Raw genomic sequence first — 16,045 nt, 5'->3', positions numbered from 1 at the left:
CCTCGGCCTCCCTAATAGTATTGGGATTACAGGCGTGAGCCACTGCGCTAGGCTTGCTGAAATTATGTTTAAGTTGTTAAAAGACCACCGCAAAAGCCTTCAACACATTGAACGGCTTTCTCTTGCTCCCTAGCTGCATGATATTGCTTCAAGTTTGTTGCGGTGTGAGCAATCTGAGTCGCCGGACCCTCTCGAGTCTGACTTTCACTCTGACAATCGGTCCGTGGCTTTACGAATTTGAATCGGAGTCCCCTTGATAGCTCCGCTGGAGAACAGCAAACTACGAGGTTCAAATGGTGGCTCTCGGGACTTAGTGAGGATCCAGGGATGTGTGCTTCCTAAAGCCCCGAACCTCCCACACTGCGGACTATCCCTTGCATAGCGGGAACAAGAGTAACAACCCCCTCACACCCCTCTGCTCCCGGGACCCACAGGCGGACCGTCGCTGACGCCCCCTGGCCGCTGATTGGCTTCCCCTGACAGTGGGCGGAACGCGGCCCCGGATTGGATATTCGTTCGCCATCCCTCACCCGGCACCTGCGTCCACTCTCTAGCGTCCCAAGTGAGTGGAGGGGGGATCCCGACTCCAGTCCGGGGCCTTGGCCAGCGGAGCCGCGCCGTTCGGAAGCGGGAATCCCACTCAGAGCCCGGGCCTGTAGGGGCGGGGCGTCCCGGGCACCCGGGATTGGGGCGTCTCCCGTCGTGCACCGGGGCACCGGCGACTCACCCGGAAGGAGAAGCCGTGATCTGGCTATATGGTGGGGCGCGGGCGGCGTCGCTGTGGGGAGCTGGTGCTGTTCTCAGGTGAGAGGGCGTGGGCGGGGCCCCGGGGAGTGGGTGCTGCTCTCCTGTGAGGGGGCGTGGGCTTGAGCGTCAGTAGTGGCACTCGGGATGGTGGCATCGCATTACAACCTAAGGAGGGACTCTCTTACCACCGGGATTAAGGCAAGGGCTTGCTCGGGATCCAAGAAAGGAAACCCGGCTTTTCAGTTTACCTTCAAAGTATATCTTTCACTTCCTACTCCCCAAGCTTAATCGGAATGGAAGAAGGACCATGTGGACCTTTCGGTCCTAGTTTGTTGAGAATGGAGGAGGAGTGGCCGTAGTAAAAGACTCTGAGGACATTTACTTAAATGGCTAAGACTGGGGGCAATGGCGAGTATTTTACATGGACACGGGAGACTTGCGGTAGATTGTGGTCGCCTTTGTTACTTACCTTCCAAGTGAAAGGAGTAGGTTAGAGATGGACAAAAAGATGGAGCATAACTGCTTGGTTGAGATCACACAGAGCTTGGTCAGAACTGGGAGCTTCCTCTATCTAGTACCTGTGATATAATTGGAGGGCGAGCTTTTTGAATTGCTCTCTGCCATCTGGCACTAAAGGCTCAAGACTAAGAAGGGACGGTAGTCTCAGTAGTTCCATCTACTTTCATCACCTGATTTGTTTCTTAATCTGTCTCTTGAAGTTGTTTAAATGGGAGAGAAAATAAATGGTGAGACTAAAGCCTTGCATTGTTACTATATTAGAAAGCTTTACGATGAATCTACTTTGTAAACAGCAAACAATCGGGTACTTATCAGAGCTACTGGTGCTGGTACAGGTGAAGAAAGTAGAGGAAACTTCAAATGTGGTTGAAAGGGCCCAGGAAATGTAGTTAACACTAAGTTATGTAACTAGCTCTGGTCACTGACTCTAGCCTTATTTGGATGACGTACAGATCCATCTCCCAGATCAGAGAACTAAAGTTGGGAACTTCCTGCTGTTTCTCCAGAGGCAGAACTGAGCTTTTTCTTTTGAGGAGTGGTATCTGTGGGGAGGAATCTAATGGAGAATAGTGGTTGCTAGAAATTACTACTTGGTGTCTAGGTTTTTGTATTGGTTCCAGTGTTTATTTGTTTGTTTTTGAGACGGGGTCTCGCTCTGTCTCCCAGGCTGGAGTGCAGTGGTGTGATCTTGGCTCACTGCAGCCTCCGCCTCCTGGGTTCCAACGATTCTCATGCCTCAGTCTCCCGAGTAGCTGGGAGTACAGGCCTGCGCCACCATGCCCAGCTAATTTTTGTATTTTTAGTAGAGACGGAGTTTTGCCATGTTGGCCAGGCTGTTCTTGAGCTCCTGGCCTCAAGTGTTCTGCCCGCCTCAGCTTCCCAAAGTGTTGGATTACAGGCGTGAGCCACTGGGCCGGCCCAGTGTTTTTAAGGACAGTTACAACTGAAACTTTTTGTTTTGTTTTGTTTTGTTTCGTTTTTGAGACAGAGTCTCACTCTTGCCAGGCTGGAGTGCAGTGGCGCGATCTCGGCTCACTGCAACCTCCACCTCCTGGGTTCAACTGATTCTCCTGCCTCAGTCTCCCGAGTAGCTGGGACTACAGGCACGCGCCACTATGCCCAGCTAATTTTTCTATTTTTAGTAGAGAAGGGGTTTCACCATGTTGGCCAGGATGGTCTCAATCTCTTGACCTCGTATTTCGCCCGCCTCGGCCTCCCAAAGGGCTGGGATTACAGACGTGAGCCACCGCACCCGGCCCATCTGGAGGTTTTTTGTTTTTTGGGTTTTTTTTGACAACAGTCTTGCACAGTCGCCTGGGCTAGAGTGCAGTGGCGCGATCTCAGCTCACTGCAACCTCCGCCTCCCGGGTTCGAGCGATTCTCCTGCTTCAGTCTCCCAAGTAGCTGGGATTACAGGCGCCTGCCACCACACCCAGCTAATTTTTTGTATTTTTAGTAGAGACGGAGTTTCATTATGTTGGCCAGGCTGGCGTCTGGAGGTTTTTAAAAAGCCAGTTCATAGCTATTTGTTTCTGAGTGATACCGGCCCCAAAGGAAGGAAGAATTTCTTTATGAAGGTAGTGCAGGGCCCTATGCAAACTCTTCCTGAGACCAAGGGTATGATGATCATTTCGTTCCTAAATTATGGTCCTGAATTTGACAAACTTTTTTCAAGGCACAAAAGATGTATGAGCTCCACTGAGTGGATGACTGTGATTTCATTGTCATTGTCTTTCCATTGTTAATTTTGTTTAAAGACACTTCAGAATATTTAACTCTCTGCTCCTGTGCTGGCAGTTTATCCAATGCCTGCAAAGAGAAGATAAAAAAAAACCTAAGGAGGTTCATTGTTCACAGCAAATAGGTCTGCTCTTTTTGACCTCAGACATTTGACTGATACCTGGAATGTTATATATGGGTTGTTATGGAATTGGAATTTCCCACCTTTCAGTTCAGGACCTCTTGGAGGTGGTGGCTGCATCAGATAAAAATCAGATTGTCAGCAAGAATACCATTTAAGATGGTACTGAAATCACAAAACCTTGGGTTTGCTCAATATTGTGTAGCCCAATTTTGTCATGGACCATGCAGCTTCGTTTCTGCATGCAGTGTTTGTCTGTGGAGATACTTCTGGTATATTGGAGAGAATTGAAAAAGCGGTTTGCTTTGCTAATTTCATGGTGTAAATGAGTTCGCCTTCTTTTGAAATGTTAGCCTTGTGTTAGCAAAACATAAAATAGAAGGAAACTCATTACACAGTCTTCTAATGGTAAGGCAGAACTAATAAGAGAATGTGTTTAAAATTAATTGTGGGACTGTAAAAATGAGTGGGTATGTGAATGGGTATGGGGGGGAGGAGAGGGAGGGCTTAGAGATATTAGAGATAGTCTTGTTTTCCCAGGAGCCGGCGTGGATCATTTGTTGGCAGTACGTATTGGCTGAAGTCAGTTTTCATTTCAAGGTAAATTGGAAAGGGAAATTAAACCTTACTGTTTCTCTCTTAAGAGAGAAGGGGGTGGAGGCGGCAGCCAGGGTGGATGCTGTTGGAATAGTTCTAGAAGTAACAAGATTAGTGCTGTATTTTAACAGAAGGTGACATCATGGGCCCCATTGGACTTGAGTAACCCTGTGCTGCAGCCTTCATGGTCCCCTTGTCGGAGTGGGTGATGTCGCTATACATGTAAACTGCCACATTGGGGAAAATCAGGGGCTGAGGCTTTAATGAATCTTTGCAAAGGAGCAGAACGCATCCTGAGTCAACCTGTGCAGCTGTGGGGTGCTTGGGCAGAAGTACAAACCGGATGGCATGTCAGGAGAGGAAGTAATTAGAACAATTGGCTCGGGTTCCAGAGTATTGGATTGGATTGGATAAGGGGAAGGTCCCAACTGAGCAACCCACTCAGGTGCTCCTTGGAGTGCTCTAGCTCTATGATTCACCTGTGGGGAGTTGACTGGTTGTTAGTGAGACTGGGAGAAATGCAGAAGCATTGGTGTTTGTGGGGACGTGGTTGTCTCTAAACAGCCGGGAGGGGGCGCTGTTAGGCTCACTTTCAAAGCTGTGATCTGGCAGGGCGCGGTGGCTCACGCCTGTAATCCCAGCACTTTGGGAGGCCGAGGAGGGCGGATCACCTGAGGTCAGGAGTTCGAGACCAGCCTGACCAACATGGAGAAACCCCATCTCTACTAAAACTACAAAATTAGCCGGGTGTGGTGGCACGTGCCTGTAATCCCAGCTACTCAGGAGACTGAGGCAGGAGAATTGCTTGAACCCAGGAGGCGGAGGTCGCAGTGAGCCAAGATTGCACCATTGCACTCCAGCCTGGGCAACAAGACTGAAACTCCGTCTCAAAAAAAAAAAAAAAATGCTGTGATGTGAGTGCTCACCAGACCCTGTTGTGCCTGCATTCTTCAAGGCAAAAGTTTTACATCTGGACCCGCCTGTTCTGGCTGCGTGTAACAAACTTTCTGTAGACTCCAACACGCTTTGGGGAGAGAGGTGGCCTAGTTGAGGGCCTGGTCTGAGAAGGGAGGCAAATCCCCCAGGGCCTTTTAGCTTGGCATTGAACTAATGGGGATTTTTTTTTTGCTTCCTCTTAAGTTTTACAAGAACAAAAAGTGTTGCCTGGGTTTCCCCACGGGGGTCTATTAAAAACCTTCAGGGTTTTCCCTGGTAAAGAATAAGAGCAGAGGCATACTAACTTGATCCTGTATCCTCTGTCCTTCATCAGATGTTTCCTTCCAATGGGCTTTTGGTGTAGGATGTCGGAGAACCAAGAACAGGAGGTAAGAGTGTGGTCTCCAGAGAACAGGTGGGTAAAAGTTGGAGAGGGGATTTAGGAGGAAAGAGGACACAGAGATGCAAATCATTAATCATTACCTGCAGTATTACTTTGGTGGTTCTGATGAGCTCAGAATAAAGTCAGAGAAAGAAATCAATAGCAGAGGCATTCCTAGGAAATGGAGTTCCATTCTGACTAAATTTTCCATTGATTGGAATATACTGGAATGTAAGCTTTATGGGGGCAGGGACTTAGTCTCTTGTTATGCTTTATCCCCAGTGCCTAGAACAGTGTCTGACACGTAGTGGGGCTCAGTAAAAATTTGTAATTGAGTGACTGAATTGAGTGAATGAAAGTTGAATTGAATAAATGAAAGTTGGTGTTGAGTGAATGAAAGTTGGTGTTGGGTGGAAAAATCTAGCAACCTGTGTTGTCAGAGCTGCCTTGCTATGTAGCTGAAGCTGAGGGAGCTTTTCTTACCTACAGGAGGTGATTACAGTGCGTGTTCAGGACCCCCGAGTGCAGAATGAGGGCTCCTGGAACTCTTATGTGGATTATAAGATATTCCTTCATGTGAGTACATCAAGCTTCTGTATTGGGGTCAGCACTCTGCAGCGCTGAAGGGCTTGTACTGAGGTGTAACCTTTTTTTTTTTTTGAGATGGAGTTTTGCTCGTTGCCCAGGCTGGAGTGCGATGGTGTGATCTCGGCTTACTGCAACCTCCGCCTCCCAGGTTCAAGTGATTCTCCTGCCTCAGCCTCCCAAGTAGCTGGGATTACAGGCATGTGCCACCACGCCCAGCTAATTTTGAATATATATTTTTTTAGTAGAGATGGGGTTTCATCATGTTGGCCAGGCTGGTTTTGAACCCCTGACCTCAAGTGATCCACCCTCCTTGGCCTCCCAAAGTGCTGGGATTAGAGGCATGAGCCACCGCTCAGGTCAAGGTGTAACCTATTTTTGAGTGTTTCTGGTGGACCCAAGACAGAAGACTTAGAAGAAAGGGAGGGAGGAAAGGAAAGAGAGCTTGAGGTATGTCTTTGAGTTGCTTTTGGGCTGCCTGGTGGCACCTTGCTCTAGTTGGGGACCTGATCAGGTCTGTGGCCTGATGGCATGGCTCCTCAGTGAAAGCAATGATAGGGAGCTCGTGTGAACTTGTCTTTTTCCACTAAACCCTTTTCATGTGCTTCATGTGCTTTCATGTATAGACCAACAGCAAAGCCTTTACTGCCAAGACTTCCTGTGTGCGGCGCCGCTACCGTGAGTTCGTGTGGCTGAGAAAGCAGCTACAGAGAAATGCTGGTTTGGTGTGAGTTTGCTCTTGCTTCCTTCTTGGGTCTGTGACTGGCTTTTTGGGTGCTTATGTAGGAATTGGAGTTGACAATGAAGAGAACTTGCAACATACCAGGCACTAAGGAAATTGGTAAATATGTTGTTTCTTTTTTTGTTTTTTGGGTTTTTTTTTTTGACATAGGGTCTTGCTCTGTTATGGAGGCTGGAGTGCAGTGGTGCGATCATGGCTCACTGCAGCTTCAACCTCCTGGGTTCTAGCAATCCTCCCACCTCAGCTTCCTGAGTGGCTGGGACTACAGGTGCATGCCACCACACTTGCCAAATTTGGAAAATATTTTTGTAGAGATGGGGGTCTCCCTATGTTACTAGGGTGGTCTTGAACTCCTGGGCTCAAGCAGTCCTCCTGCCTTGGCCTTCCAAATTGTTGGGATTACAGGTGTGAGCCACCAGGTCCGGCTGGGAAATAATGTTTTTTTTTTTTTTTTGAGATAGAGTCTTGCTCTTTTGCCCAGGCTGGAGTGCAACGGCGTGATCTCATCTCACTGCAACCTCCACCTCCCAGGTTGAAGCAATTCTCTCTGCCTCAGCCTCCCAAGTAGCTGGGATTACAGGTGCCCACCACTATGCCTGCTTAATTTTTGTATTTTTAGTAGAGATGGGGTTTCTCCATGTTGGCCAGGCTGGTCTCAAACTCCTGGACTCAAGTGATCCACCTGTCTCGGCCTCCCAAAGTGCTGGGATTACAGGCGTGAGCCACCACTCCTGGCTGGGAAATAATGTTCCTTTTTTTTTTTTTTTTTTTTTTTGAGACTGAGTTTTGCTCTTGTTGCCCGGTTGCGATCTCGGTCACCGCAACCTCCACCTCCTGGGTTCAAGAGATTCTCCTGCCTCAGCCTCCTGAGTAGCTGGGATTACAGGCATGCACCACCACTCCCAGCTAATTTTGTATTTTTAGTAGAGATGGGGTTTCTCCATGTTGGTCAGGCTGGTCTTGACCTCCTGACCTCAGGTGATCTGCCTGCCTCAGCCTCCCAAAGTTGCTAGGATTACAGGCGTGAGGCACCATGCCTGGGCTTTTTTTTTTTTTTTTTTTTTTTTTTTGAGATGGAGTCTCGCTGTGTCGCTCAGGCTGGAGTGCAGTGGTACAATCTCGGCTTACTGCAACCTCTGCCTCCCAGGTTCAAGCAGTTCTCTGCCTCAGCCTCCTACGTAGCTGGAATTAACAGGGGCTCACCACCACGCCCAGCTAATTTTTTGTATTTTTAGTGGAGATGGGGTTTTACCATCTTGGCCAGGCTGGGTTTTTTTTGCTTTTTTTTTTTTTTTTTTTTTTTTGAGACAGAGTTTCACTTTGTTGCCCAGGCTGGAGTGCAGTGACACCCTCCACCTCACAGGCTCAAGCAATTCTCGTGCCTCAGCCTCCCGAGTAGCTGGGATTACAGGTGCCTGCCACCACGCCCAGCTGACTTTTTTTGTATTTTAGTAGAGACGGGGTTTTACCATGTTGCCCAGGCTGATCTCGAACTCCTGAGCTCAGGCAATCCACCCATCTCGGCCTCCCAAGTGTGAGGATTACAGGTGTGAGCCACCATGCCCAGCCTGGCCAGGCTGGTCTTGAACTGACCTCATGATCCACCTGCCTTGGCCTCCCAAAGTGCTGGGATTACAGACGTGAGCCACCACGCTCCGTCTTTTTTCCTTTTTCTTTTTGAGACGGAGTCTCACTCTGTTGCCCAGGCTGGAGTACAGTGGTGTGATCTCGGTTCACTGCTACCTCAGCCTCCCGGGTTCAAGTGATTCTCCTGCCTCAGCTTCCCAAGTAGCTGGGATTACATGTGCCTACCCCCACGCCCAGCTAATTTTTGTGTTTTTAGTAGTGACAGGGTTTCACCATGCTAGCCAGGCTGGTCTCGAACTCCTGACCTCAGGCGATCCGCCTGCCTCGGCCTCCCAAAGTGCTGGGATTACAGGCGTGAGCCACTGCGCCCAGCCAGATATATGTTCTTAAATCATATTTTCAAGTCAGTGAAAAAAGTAGAATCTAATTTTGAGTATTTTTACCTAACAAAGCCATACTAACATCAAAAATATTTTTCTTTCTTTATATGCATATATGTGTAGAGCTCAACAAATATACAGCTAACATTTTAAACAGTTTAAATCTGCTTATCAGAAAATTTTAAGCACCTGGACTTATTTGGCAGATAGTGTTTCCATCCACTCCACATGTAAAAATAATGATTTTTTTTCCCTTTTAATACAGAGGTCCTTTTCCAGAGACATATGAGAGCCTAGGGAAGGCAGTTATTATTTACTCCTCACACCCACCTGCCCACTAAGTCCTGAAAGTGGAGAGAATTACAACAGTGATTTTGCTGTAGGATGGTCACTGAATACTGAGTGGTGATAGGTGGCCTGTTGAGTGACCAAGTCAGTTAGTTAACATGTGGAACTGATGAGGCTGTTGTCCTGGGGCAGGCCCTGATAAACCAGGTGAAACTCCGTTCCCCTGACAAATCCTATATCCTCCAGCCTGGCCTGGTTTTTTTGTTTTGTTTTTCTTTGTTTTTTTGAGACGGAGCTTAGCTATGTGAGCCTCTACCGGTCACGGTGGCTCACACCCAGCACTTTGGGAGGCTGAGGCAGGTGGATCACGAGGTCAGGAGTTCAAGACCAGCCTGGCCAAGATGGTGAAACCCCATCTCTACTAAAAATATAAAAAATTAGGTGGCGGGCGCCTGTAATCCCAGCTACTCAGGAGGCTGAGGCAGAGAATTGCTTGAACCTGGGAGGCGGAGGTTGCAGTGAGCTGAGATGGTGCCACTGCACTCCAGCCTGGTGACAGAGCGAGACTGTCTTAAAAACAACAACAACTACAAAAAAAATGTGAGCCTCAGCAGCCTCAAATGCCTGGGGTCAAGGGATTCTCCCACTTCAGCCTCCCAGGTAGCTGGGACTACAGGTATGTGCCACCATGCTCAGCTAATTTTTGTATTTTTCGTAGAGAAAGGTCTCACTTTGTTGCCCAGGCTGGTCTCTCAAACTCCTTTGCCTCAAGTGATCCTTCTGCCTCAGTCTCCCAAGTTGTTGGGATTACAGGTGTGAGCCACTGCGTCCCACTCCAGTTTCTTCTTCCTTTTGAAAAATAATAGTTGATGGTGGATGTGGATTTCTTTTTTTTTTTTTTTTTTTGAGGCGGAGTCTCGCTGTCACCCAGGCTAGAGTGTAGTGGTGCGATCTCGGCTCACTGCACCTCCCGGGTTCAAGGGATTCTCCTGTCTCAGCTTCCTGAGCAGTTGGGATTACAGGTGTGCACCACCATGGCTGGCTAATTTTTGTATTTTTAGTAGAGACAGGGTTTCACCATTTTGGTCAGGCTGGTCTCCAACTCCTGACCTCATGATCTAGCCACCTTGTCCTCCCAAAGTGCTGGGATTACAGGTGTGAGCCACTGCGCCCGGCCTTTTTTTTTTTTTTTAAGATAGAGTCTTGCTCCTGTCCCATCATGCAGGCTGGAGTGTTTGCAGTGGCACGATCTCAGCTCACTGCAACCTCCACCTCCCAGGTTCAAGTGATTCTCCTTCCTCAGCCTCCTGAGTAGCTGGGATTACAGGGGTGTACCACTGTGCCCTGCTAATTTTCTTTTCTTTTCCTTTTTTTTTTTTTTTTTTTTGAGATGGAGTTTCACTCTTGTTGCCCCAGGCTGGAGTGCAATGGCTTGATCTCGGCTCACCGCAACCTCCGCCTCCCAGGTTTAAGCGATTCCCCTGCCTCAGCCTCCCGAGTAGCTGGGAATTACAGTCATGTGCCACCACGCCTGGCTAATTATATATTTTTATTTTTATTTATTTATTTTTAAAATTTTTTTTTTTGAGACAGAGTTTCACTTTTGTCACCCAGGCTGGAGTGCAATGGCAGGATCTCCGCTCACTGCAAGCTCCGCCTCCCGGGTTCATGCCATTCTCCTGCCTCAGCCTCCCGAGTAGCTGGGACTATAGGCGCCCACCACCACGTCCGGCTAGTTTTTTCTATTTTTAGTAGAGACGGGGTTTCACCGTGTTAGCCAGGATGGTCTCGATCTTCTGACCTCGTGATCCCCACCCGCCTCGGCCTCCCAAAGTGCTGGGATTACAGGCGTGAGCCACCGCGCCCGGCTGTTTTTTATTTTTTTAAAGGAGAGATGAGGTTTCACCATGTCGCCCAAGCTGGTGTTGAACTCCTGAGCTGAAGTGATCTGCCCACCTCGGTCTCCCAAAGTGCCAGGATTACAGGCATGAACCATGGCACCAAGCCGGGAGTGGGTTTCATAAACAACATAGGGTGGCTCGGCTTGGTGGCTCACACATGTAATTCCAGTGCTTTGGGAGGTTAAGGAAGGAGGATCACTTGAGGCCAGGAGTTTGTGACCAGCCTGGGCAACAGAGCAATACTCTGTCTCTACAGATACATAAGTAAATAAATAAATAAATTAGGTGCACACAGTGGCACGTGCCTGTAGTCATAGTTATTCTGGAGGCTGATGCAGGAGGATTACTTGATCCCAGGAATTTGAGGCTGCAGTGAGCTATGCTCACGATTATGCTACTACACTCCAGCCTGGGCAACCTGGAGAGAGCAGCTTGGAAAGCAATACCTTGCCTTTAAAATCAAACAGACAAAAATAATGTATCAGCATGGGTTTTATAGTCATAGATATGGTTCCGATATGAGCTTTGCTGCTTACTAGCTGTGTAACAGTGAGAAATTTACTTAACTTCTCTGATCTAAAGTGAGTTAATATCTTTCTCACAGGATTTTGGGATGACTAAATGAAATCATGTTTATAAAACATTTAGCACAGTCTGACTTGACACTTGGCATGCAGTCAATGTTAGCACCACCCCTTATTAAAAGCTAATTGGGGCCAGGCACGGTGGCTCATGCCTGTAATCCCAGCACTTTGGGAGGCCGAGGTGGGCAGGGATCACGAGGTCAGGAGATCAAGACCATCCTGGCTAACATGGTGAAACCCCGTCTCTACTAAAAATACAAAAAATTAGCTGGGCGTGGTGGCCTGCACCTGTAATCCCAGTTACTCGGGAGGCTGAGGCAGGAGAATGGCATGAACCCAGGAGGCGGAGCTTGCAGTGAGCTGAGATCGCACCACTGCACTCCAGCCTGGGCAACAGAGCGAGACTTCATCTCAAAAAAAAAAGCTAATTGTATTGATTAGGCCTCTGTTCAAGGAATTTCCTTGATCAAAGGCTAGAATGACTATCTTAGATGTTACACTTATCATGGGTGTTATATCATGTGGCTCCACAGGCCTGTTCCTGAACTTCCTGGGAAGTCAACCTTCTTCGGCACCTCAGATGAGTTCATTGAGAAGCGACGACAAGGTCTGCAGCACTTCCTTGAAAAGTGAGTGGACAGAACAGCTGGTGCTGGCCACCGAAGGTGGAGGCAGGGGTGGAGGAAGGTGCCAGGCGGGATGGAGCTCCCTGCTCAGGTAGCCAGAAGTTCTTCAGAGGATGGGGAATGGAGAGCAGTTCCTCAGGGTGATGCTCTGTGTTGTGCTATCTGTGTTTTCCCCAGGGTCCTGCAGAGTGTGGTTCTCCTATCAGACAGCCAGTTGCACCTCTTCCTGCAAAGCCAGCTCTCGGTGCCTGAGATAGAAGCCTGTGTCCAGGGCCGAAGTACCATGACTGTGTCTGATGCCATTCTTCGATATGCTATGTCAAACTGTGGCTGGGCCCAGGAAGAGAGGCAGAGCTCTTCTCACCTGGCTAAAGGAGATCAGCCTAAGAGGTAACTGGAGTACTCTTTGAGATAGCAGGGGCCAGGTTTGCTATAACCTGGACCAGAGAGGTGTCCATTTGTTAGGGAAAGTAATGTCATAGCATTGGTAGCCTTTCACAGCCTTTCTTGTTCTTTAGGTGCGTGGCTTTCTATCCAGGTGGGTCTGTGTTAACCCACCACTGGGTAGCAGGGGCTCCTACTGAAACCTGGGGAGAAAGAAGGGAAAGCTTTCTCATTTATTCGGTTTTTTATTCCTCCTCCCTCCCTTTTTATTTATTTATTTTTTGGGGGGGAGACGGACGCTCACTCTTTCGCCCAGGCTGGAGTGCAATGGTGTGATCTCGGCTCACTGCAACCTCTGCCTCACGGGTTCAAGCGATTCTTCTGCCTCAGCCTCCCGAGTAGCTGGGATTACAGGCACCCGCCACCACGCCCAGCTAAGTTTTTGTATTTTTAGTAAAGACAGGGTTTCCCCATGTTGGCCAGGCTGGTCTCAAACTCCTGACCTCAGGTGATCCACCCATCTCAGCCTCCCAAAGTGCTGGGATTACAGGTGTGAGCCATTGCACCTGACCATTTTTTTTTTTTTTTTTTTTTTGAGATGGAGTCTTGCTCTGTTGCCCAGGCTAGAGTGCAGTGGCACAATCTCAGCTCACTGCAAGCTCCGCCTCCTGGGTTTATGCCATTCTCCTGCCTCAGCCTCCCAAGTAGCTGGAACTATAGGCGCCCGCCACCAGGCCTGGCTAATTTTTTTTGTATTTTTAGTAGAGACAGGGTTTCACTGTGTTAGCCAGGATGGTCTCGGTCTCCTGACCTGGTGATCCACCCGCCTTGGCCTCCCAAAGTGCTGGGATTACAGGCGTGAGCCACCGCGCCCGGCCTGTTTTTTATTTTTTTAAATTGAGATAGAGTTTCACCAGGTTGCCCAGGCTGGTCTCCACCTCCCAGACTCAAATAATTCACCATGCCCAGCCATTTTTTTTTTTTTAATCAGGCAGCCTCCTGAGTCAGAATAGGCTCAGAGAGACTTCTCTTTCCGTTCATTTTTGTTTATATGTTCATACTCTTTTTTTTCTGAGACGGAGTCTCACTCTGTTGCCCAGGCTGAAGTGCAGTGGTGTAATCATAACTCACTGCAGCCTTGACCTCCCAGGCTCAAGCAATCTTCTAGCCTCAGCCTCCTGAGTAGTTGGGATTACAGGCACATGCCAACATCCCTGGCTAATTTATTTTTATTTTTTTGTCGAGACGGAGTCTCCCTATGTTACCCAAGCTGTTCATACCTTTCTTTTCCCTTTCCCACTCTTTTCCAGTTGCTGCTTTCTTCCAAGATCGGGTAGGAGGAACTCTCCCTCACCGCCTCCCAGTGAAGAAAAGGACCATTTAGAAGTGTGGGCTCCAGTTGTTGACTCTGAGGTTCCATCCTTGGAAAGTCCCACTCTCCCACCCCTCTCCTCACCATTATGCTGTGATTTTGGAAGACCCAAAGAGGGAACCTCCACTCTTCAGTCTGTGAGGAGGGCTGTGGGAGGAGACCATGCTGTGCCTCTGGACTCTGGTCAGTTAGAAACAGTTTTGGAAAAGTGAGCTCTGGGTTCTGCTCTGAGATGGTCAGAGAAGATGCGGGCCAGGAGACTTACTCAGGTGGGACTGGGCACAGGGCAGGTATGTGGGAGGCTGGGCTGCTTAGTGTTTTCTAGTCGCCTCTGCTTGGGCTGATCGACAGAGGTCAGTCATAACAGCCCCTTATGCCTCTTCCATGGGAACAAATACTGTGCAGATGTTTGTAAGTTAAGTATAAGACCCAGGGGCTGTTGATTTTGAACAGAACCCCATATTACTGTCCTGGGAGCTGAGTTTCTGCAGGTCATTTGTATGTAGGACCAGGAGTATCTCCTCAGGTGACCCGTTTTGGGGACCTGTATGTGGCAAATTCTAAGCTGCCATATTGAACATTGTCCCAATGGGAGTGGTTATGTTGTATCCCCATCTTGGCTGGCTTCAGTTTTTGCTGTAGCCCTGGAGCACTTTGTTTCTGGGAGGCTGGCCTCTTGCCTACCTCCTTGCATGGACAGGGGGATGAATATTTACTCTCCCACCTCCTTGCTTTTTCTTTCACTGATACCACTGAATGGAACTGGTGCTGTGACTCCTGCTGCTGGGGATTTATGTCCCGAGACCTTAGCCTGGCTGAGTGGAGCCTGAGACCTGCACAACAGCTCATGGTCATGCATGAGAGAGAGGTGGCTGGCCAAAGCCAGAGGGAACAGTAACAGCCTAGGGGCCTTTATTTTGGGAAAGGCTGTCTGGGGCTGTCACTGTCTCTTCTGGTTATAAAGCGGAGATGTGGCTATCTTTTCTGCAGGGTTAGAGTGGGCTCCTTTCTCTTTGGAATCCTTTTCTTCTCCTTTGGTAACAGCTCCCTGCCTCCAGGGCTTCCGCCGCCAGCGTCTCTGCTGTGTTGCGCAGTGCAGTGGGGTGCAAGGGCTTTGTTTCTGCCTGCCTGAAATAGAGGCCTCTGGGGATGGAGATGAGGAACAACATGCTCTCCTTCAGACAATGAGGCATTCTGTCCTCCTGCTGCCATTCTTCATCTCCAGTGAGAGCCAGAGCTGGTAGGAGCCGAATGCCACAGGCATTCTGCATTGCTCTACTCTTAGGTTTGTGTGTGTGATCCTTCCCCTCCCTGTCGCCCACTCCTCCCTCCTCTGGCTATCCTACCCTGTCTGTGGGCTCTTTTACTACCAGCCTATGCTGTGGGACTGTCATGGCATTTAGTTCAGAGTGGAGGGGCTTTGGCCTGAAATAAAATGCAAGTATCTAAGATTGTTGTTGCAATTTGTGTCTAACAAGCTGTAGCAGAGAAGGAGGGAGTGAGGGCTGGCAGTAGTTCCTTTCATAAATCATGAATTTATCAGTGTGGAAATGATGCTTCAGAACTGTGCTCTGTAGCCCTCCTGCATTGTGTGTGCAGCTCAAGTTCACCACTGGAGGAACGATTGTCTTCCAAAGAGCTGGGATCCAACTCTTCTCACAGTTGCGGGCATGAACCTTGTTAGGTATAATTTACCTGATGCTGCTTCCATCCTCGCAGTCTGTCTGAGGTGCCAGGTGCTGAAAGAGAAATAAAGTTTGTCAACAGGCAGATGCAAAGCCCTGGCTGGTATTCATCCCTCTTTCCTGCCCGCCTCCCCTGGGTCTCTCCTTTATATGATGCAGCAGAGCAAGGCGAGGATAGAAAACCTACAGAGGCAAATCCAAAGTGTCAGAAGAAGTCCATTTAAAAGGGGAAAAAACTCCATGCGCAACCCTCACAAAAACCCGACAGATGCTAAGCTAATGGCATCCGCTCTGCCGATTGGTGGGAATGGCTCATGAATATTAATGAGCCCAATGCTCCAAATGGTGCAGCTGTGAACCCAGCTGTGCCTGAAGCTCTCTGATCTCGAAACTTCCAGACAGGAGCCGGAGGTGGTCTGTGTCAATTCCCTACTCAGCCAAAAAAACAGCAAGCTGGGTTGGCCTTCTTCTGTTTGCTCCTTTTCTTCCTGGAGTTGGTGTTCAGCAGCTAGTTCTGCCAGCCAGCTAGGCTGCTGGGACAGCAGGAGCCATTCAAAGACATGGATGTGATTTTTCTGACTCCCAGCTTTTTTAATGATCCATTAGCAGCGTGCATACAACAGCACCTCAGTTAATCTAAGGCCAGGCACCATCTCTTTTCAGTCTCTCTCTTAGCTGAGTATAGGCCTTGGAAGGAGAAGTCCTAGGAAGGAAAGCACTTTTCTAATAATAAAAGCCTAGGGTCATCAGAAAAATAGCGCACATGAGTTTTCCTCTCCATCCAGATAGTGCCATAGGCCCCTCTTCTGTTTTGCTCTGTCCCTGCCTGTGCCCAGGCCTAGCCACTGTGGCTGGATGACCTCTAGGAA

The 16,045-nt window shown here is 48.8% G+C and overlaps 2 protein-coding genes across 7 annotated transcripts in view; one reads left to right on the top strand and one right to left on the bottom strand.

Annotated features, from left to right (window-relative positions):
* Positions 1-669, bottom strand: part of CBX1 (chromobox 1) — a 38,401-nt gene extending 37,732 nt beyond the window's left edge. The window contains exon 1 of the mRNA XM_055257367.2: positions 538-669. The gene's annotated coding sequence lies outside the window, so the exon portion shown is untranslated. The remainder of the gene's footprint in view (positions 1-537) is intronic.
* Positions 546-14,940, top strand: SNX11 (sorting nexin 11). 6 transcript variants are annotated; one of them, XM_055257355.2, is made up of 8 exons: positions 546-804; positions 3,668-3,727; positions 4,995-5,049; positions 5,532-5,618; positions 6,254-6,354; positions 11,643-11,738; positions 11,913-12,125; positions 13,430-14,940. In XM_055257355.2, the coding sequence occupies exons 3-8, from the start codon at positions 5,008-5,010 to the stop codon at positions 13,701-13,703; spliced, it is 813 nt and encodes a 270-aa protein (XP_055113330.1). In that variant the 5' UTR covers positions 546-804; positions 3,668-3,727; positions 4,995-5,007; the 3' UTR covers positions 13,704-14,940. The 6 variants fall into 6 exon arrangements, with proteins under 6 accessions (XP_055113330.1, XP_055113331.1, XP_063484891.1 ...); XM_063628821.1 differs by lacking the exon at positions 546-804 and adding an exon at positions 883-945; XM_055257356.2 differs by lacking the exon at positions 3,668-3,727 and having other exon boundaries at positions 548-804.
* Positions 14,941-16,045: the final 1,105 nt, after the last annotated feature.

Source organism: Symphalangus syndactylus, chromosome 20 (assembly GCF_028878055.3).
Source record: "Symphalangus syndactylus isolate Jambi chromosome 20, NHGRI_mSymSyn1-v2.1_pri, whole genome shotgun sequence".
In the NCBI taxonomy this organism is placed as follows: domain Eukaryota; kingdom Metazoa; phylum Chordata; class Mammalia; order Primates; family Hylobatidae; genus Symphalangus; species Symphalangus syndactylus.
The sequence above is the reverse complement of the archived record's forward strand: the minus strand, read 5'-3'. Positions and strand labels throughout refer to the sequence as shown.

Bases quoted from the DNA above. Each gene is read 5' to 3' on its own strand.
- SNX11 (XM_055257355.2), top strand. From the start codon at position 5,008: ATGGGCTTTTGGTGTAGGATGTCGGAGAACCAAGAACAGGAG. The intron at 6,355-11,642 runs GTGAGTTTGCTC...GTGGCTCCACAG, and splicing joins CAGAGAAATGCTGGTTTGGT to GCCTGTTCCTGAACTTCCTG. The intron at 12,126-13,429 runs GTAACTGGAGTA...ACTCTTTTCCAG, and splicing joins AAAGGAGATCAGCCTAAGAG to TTGCTGCTTTCTTCCAAGAT.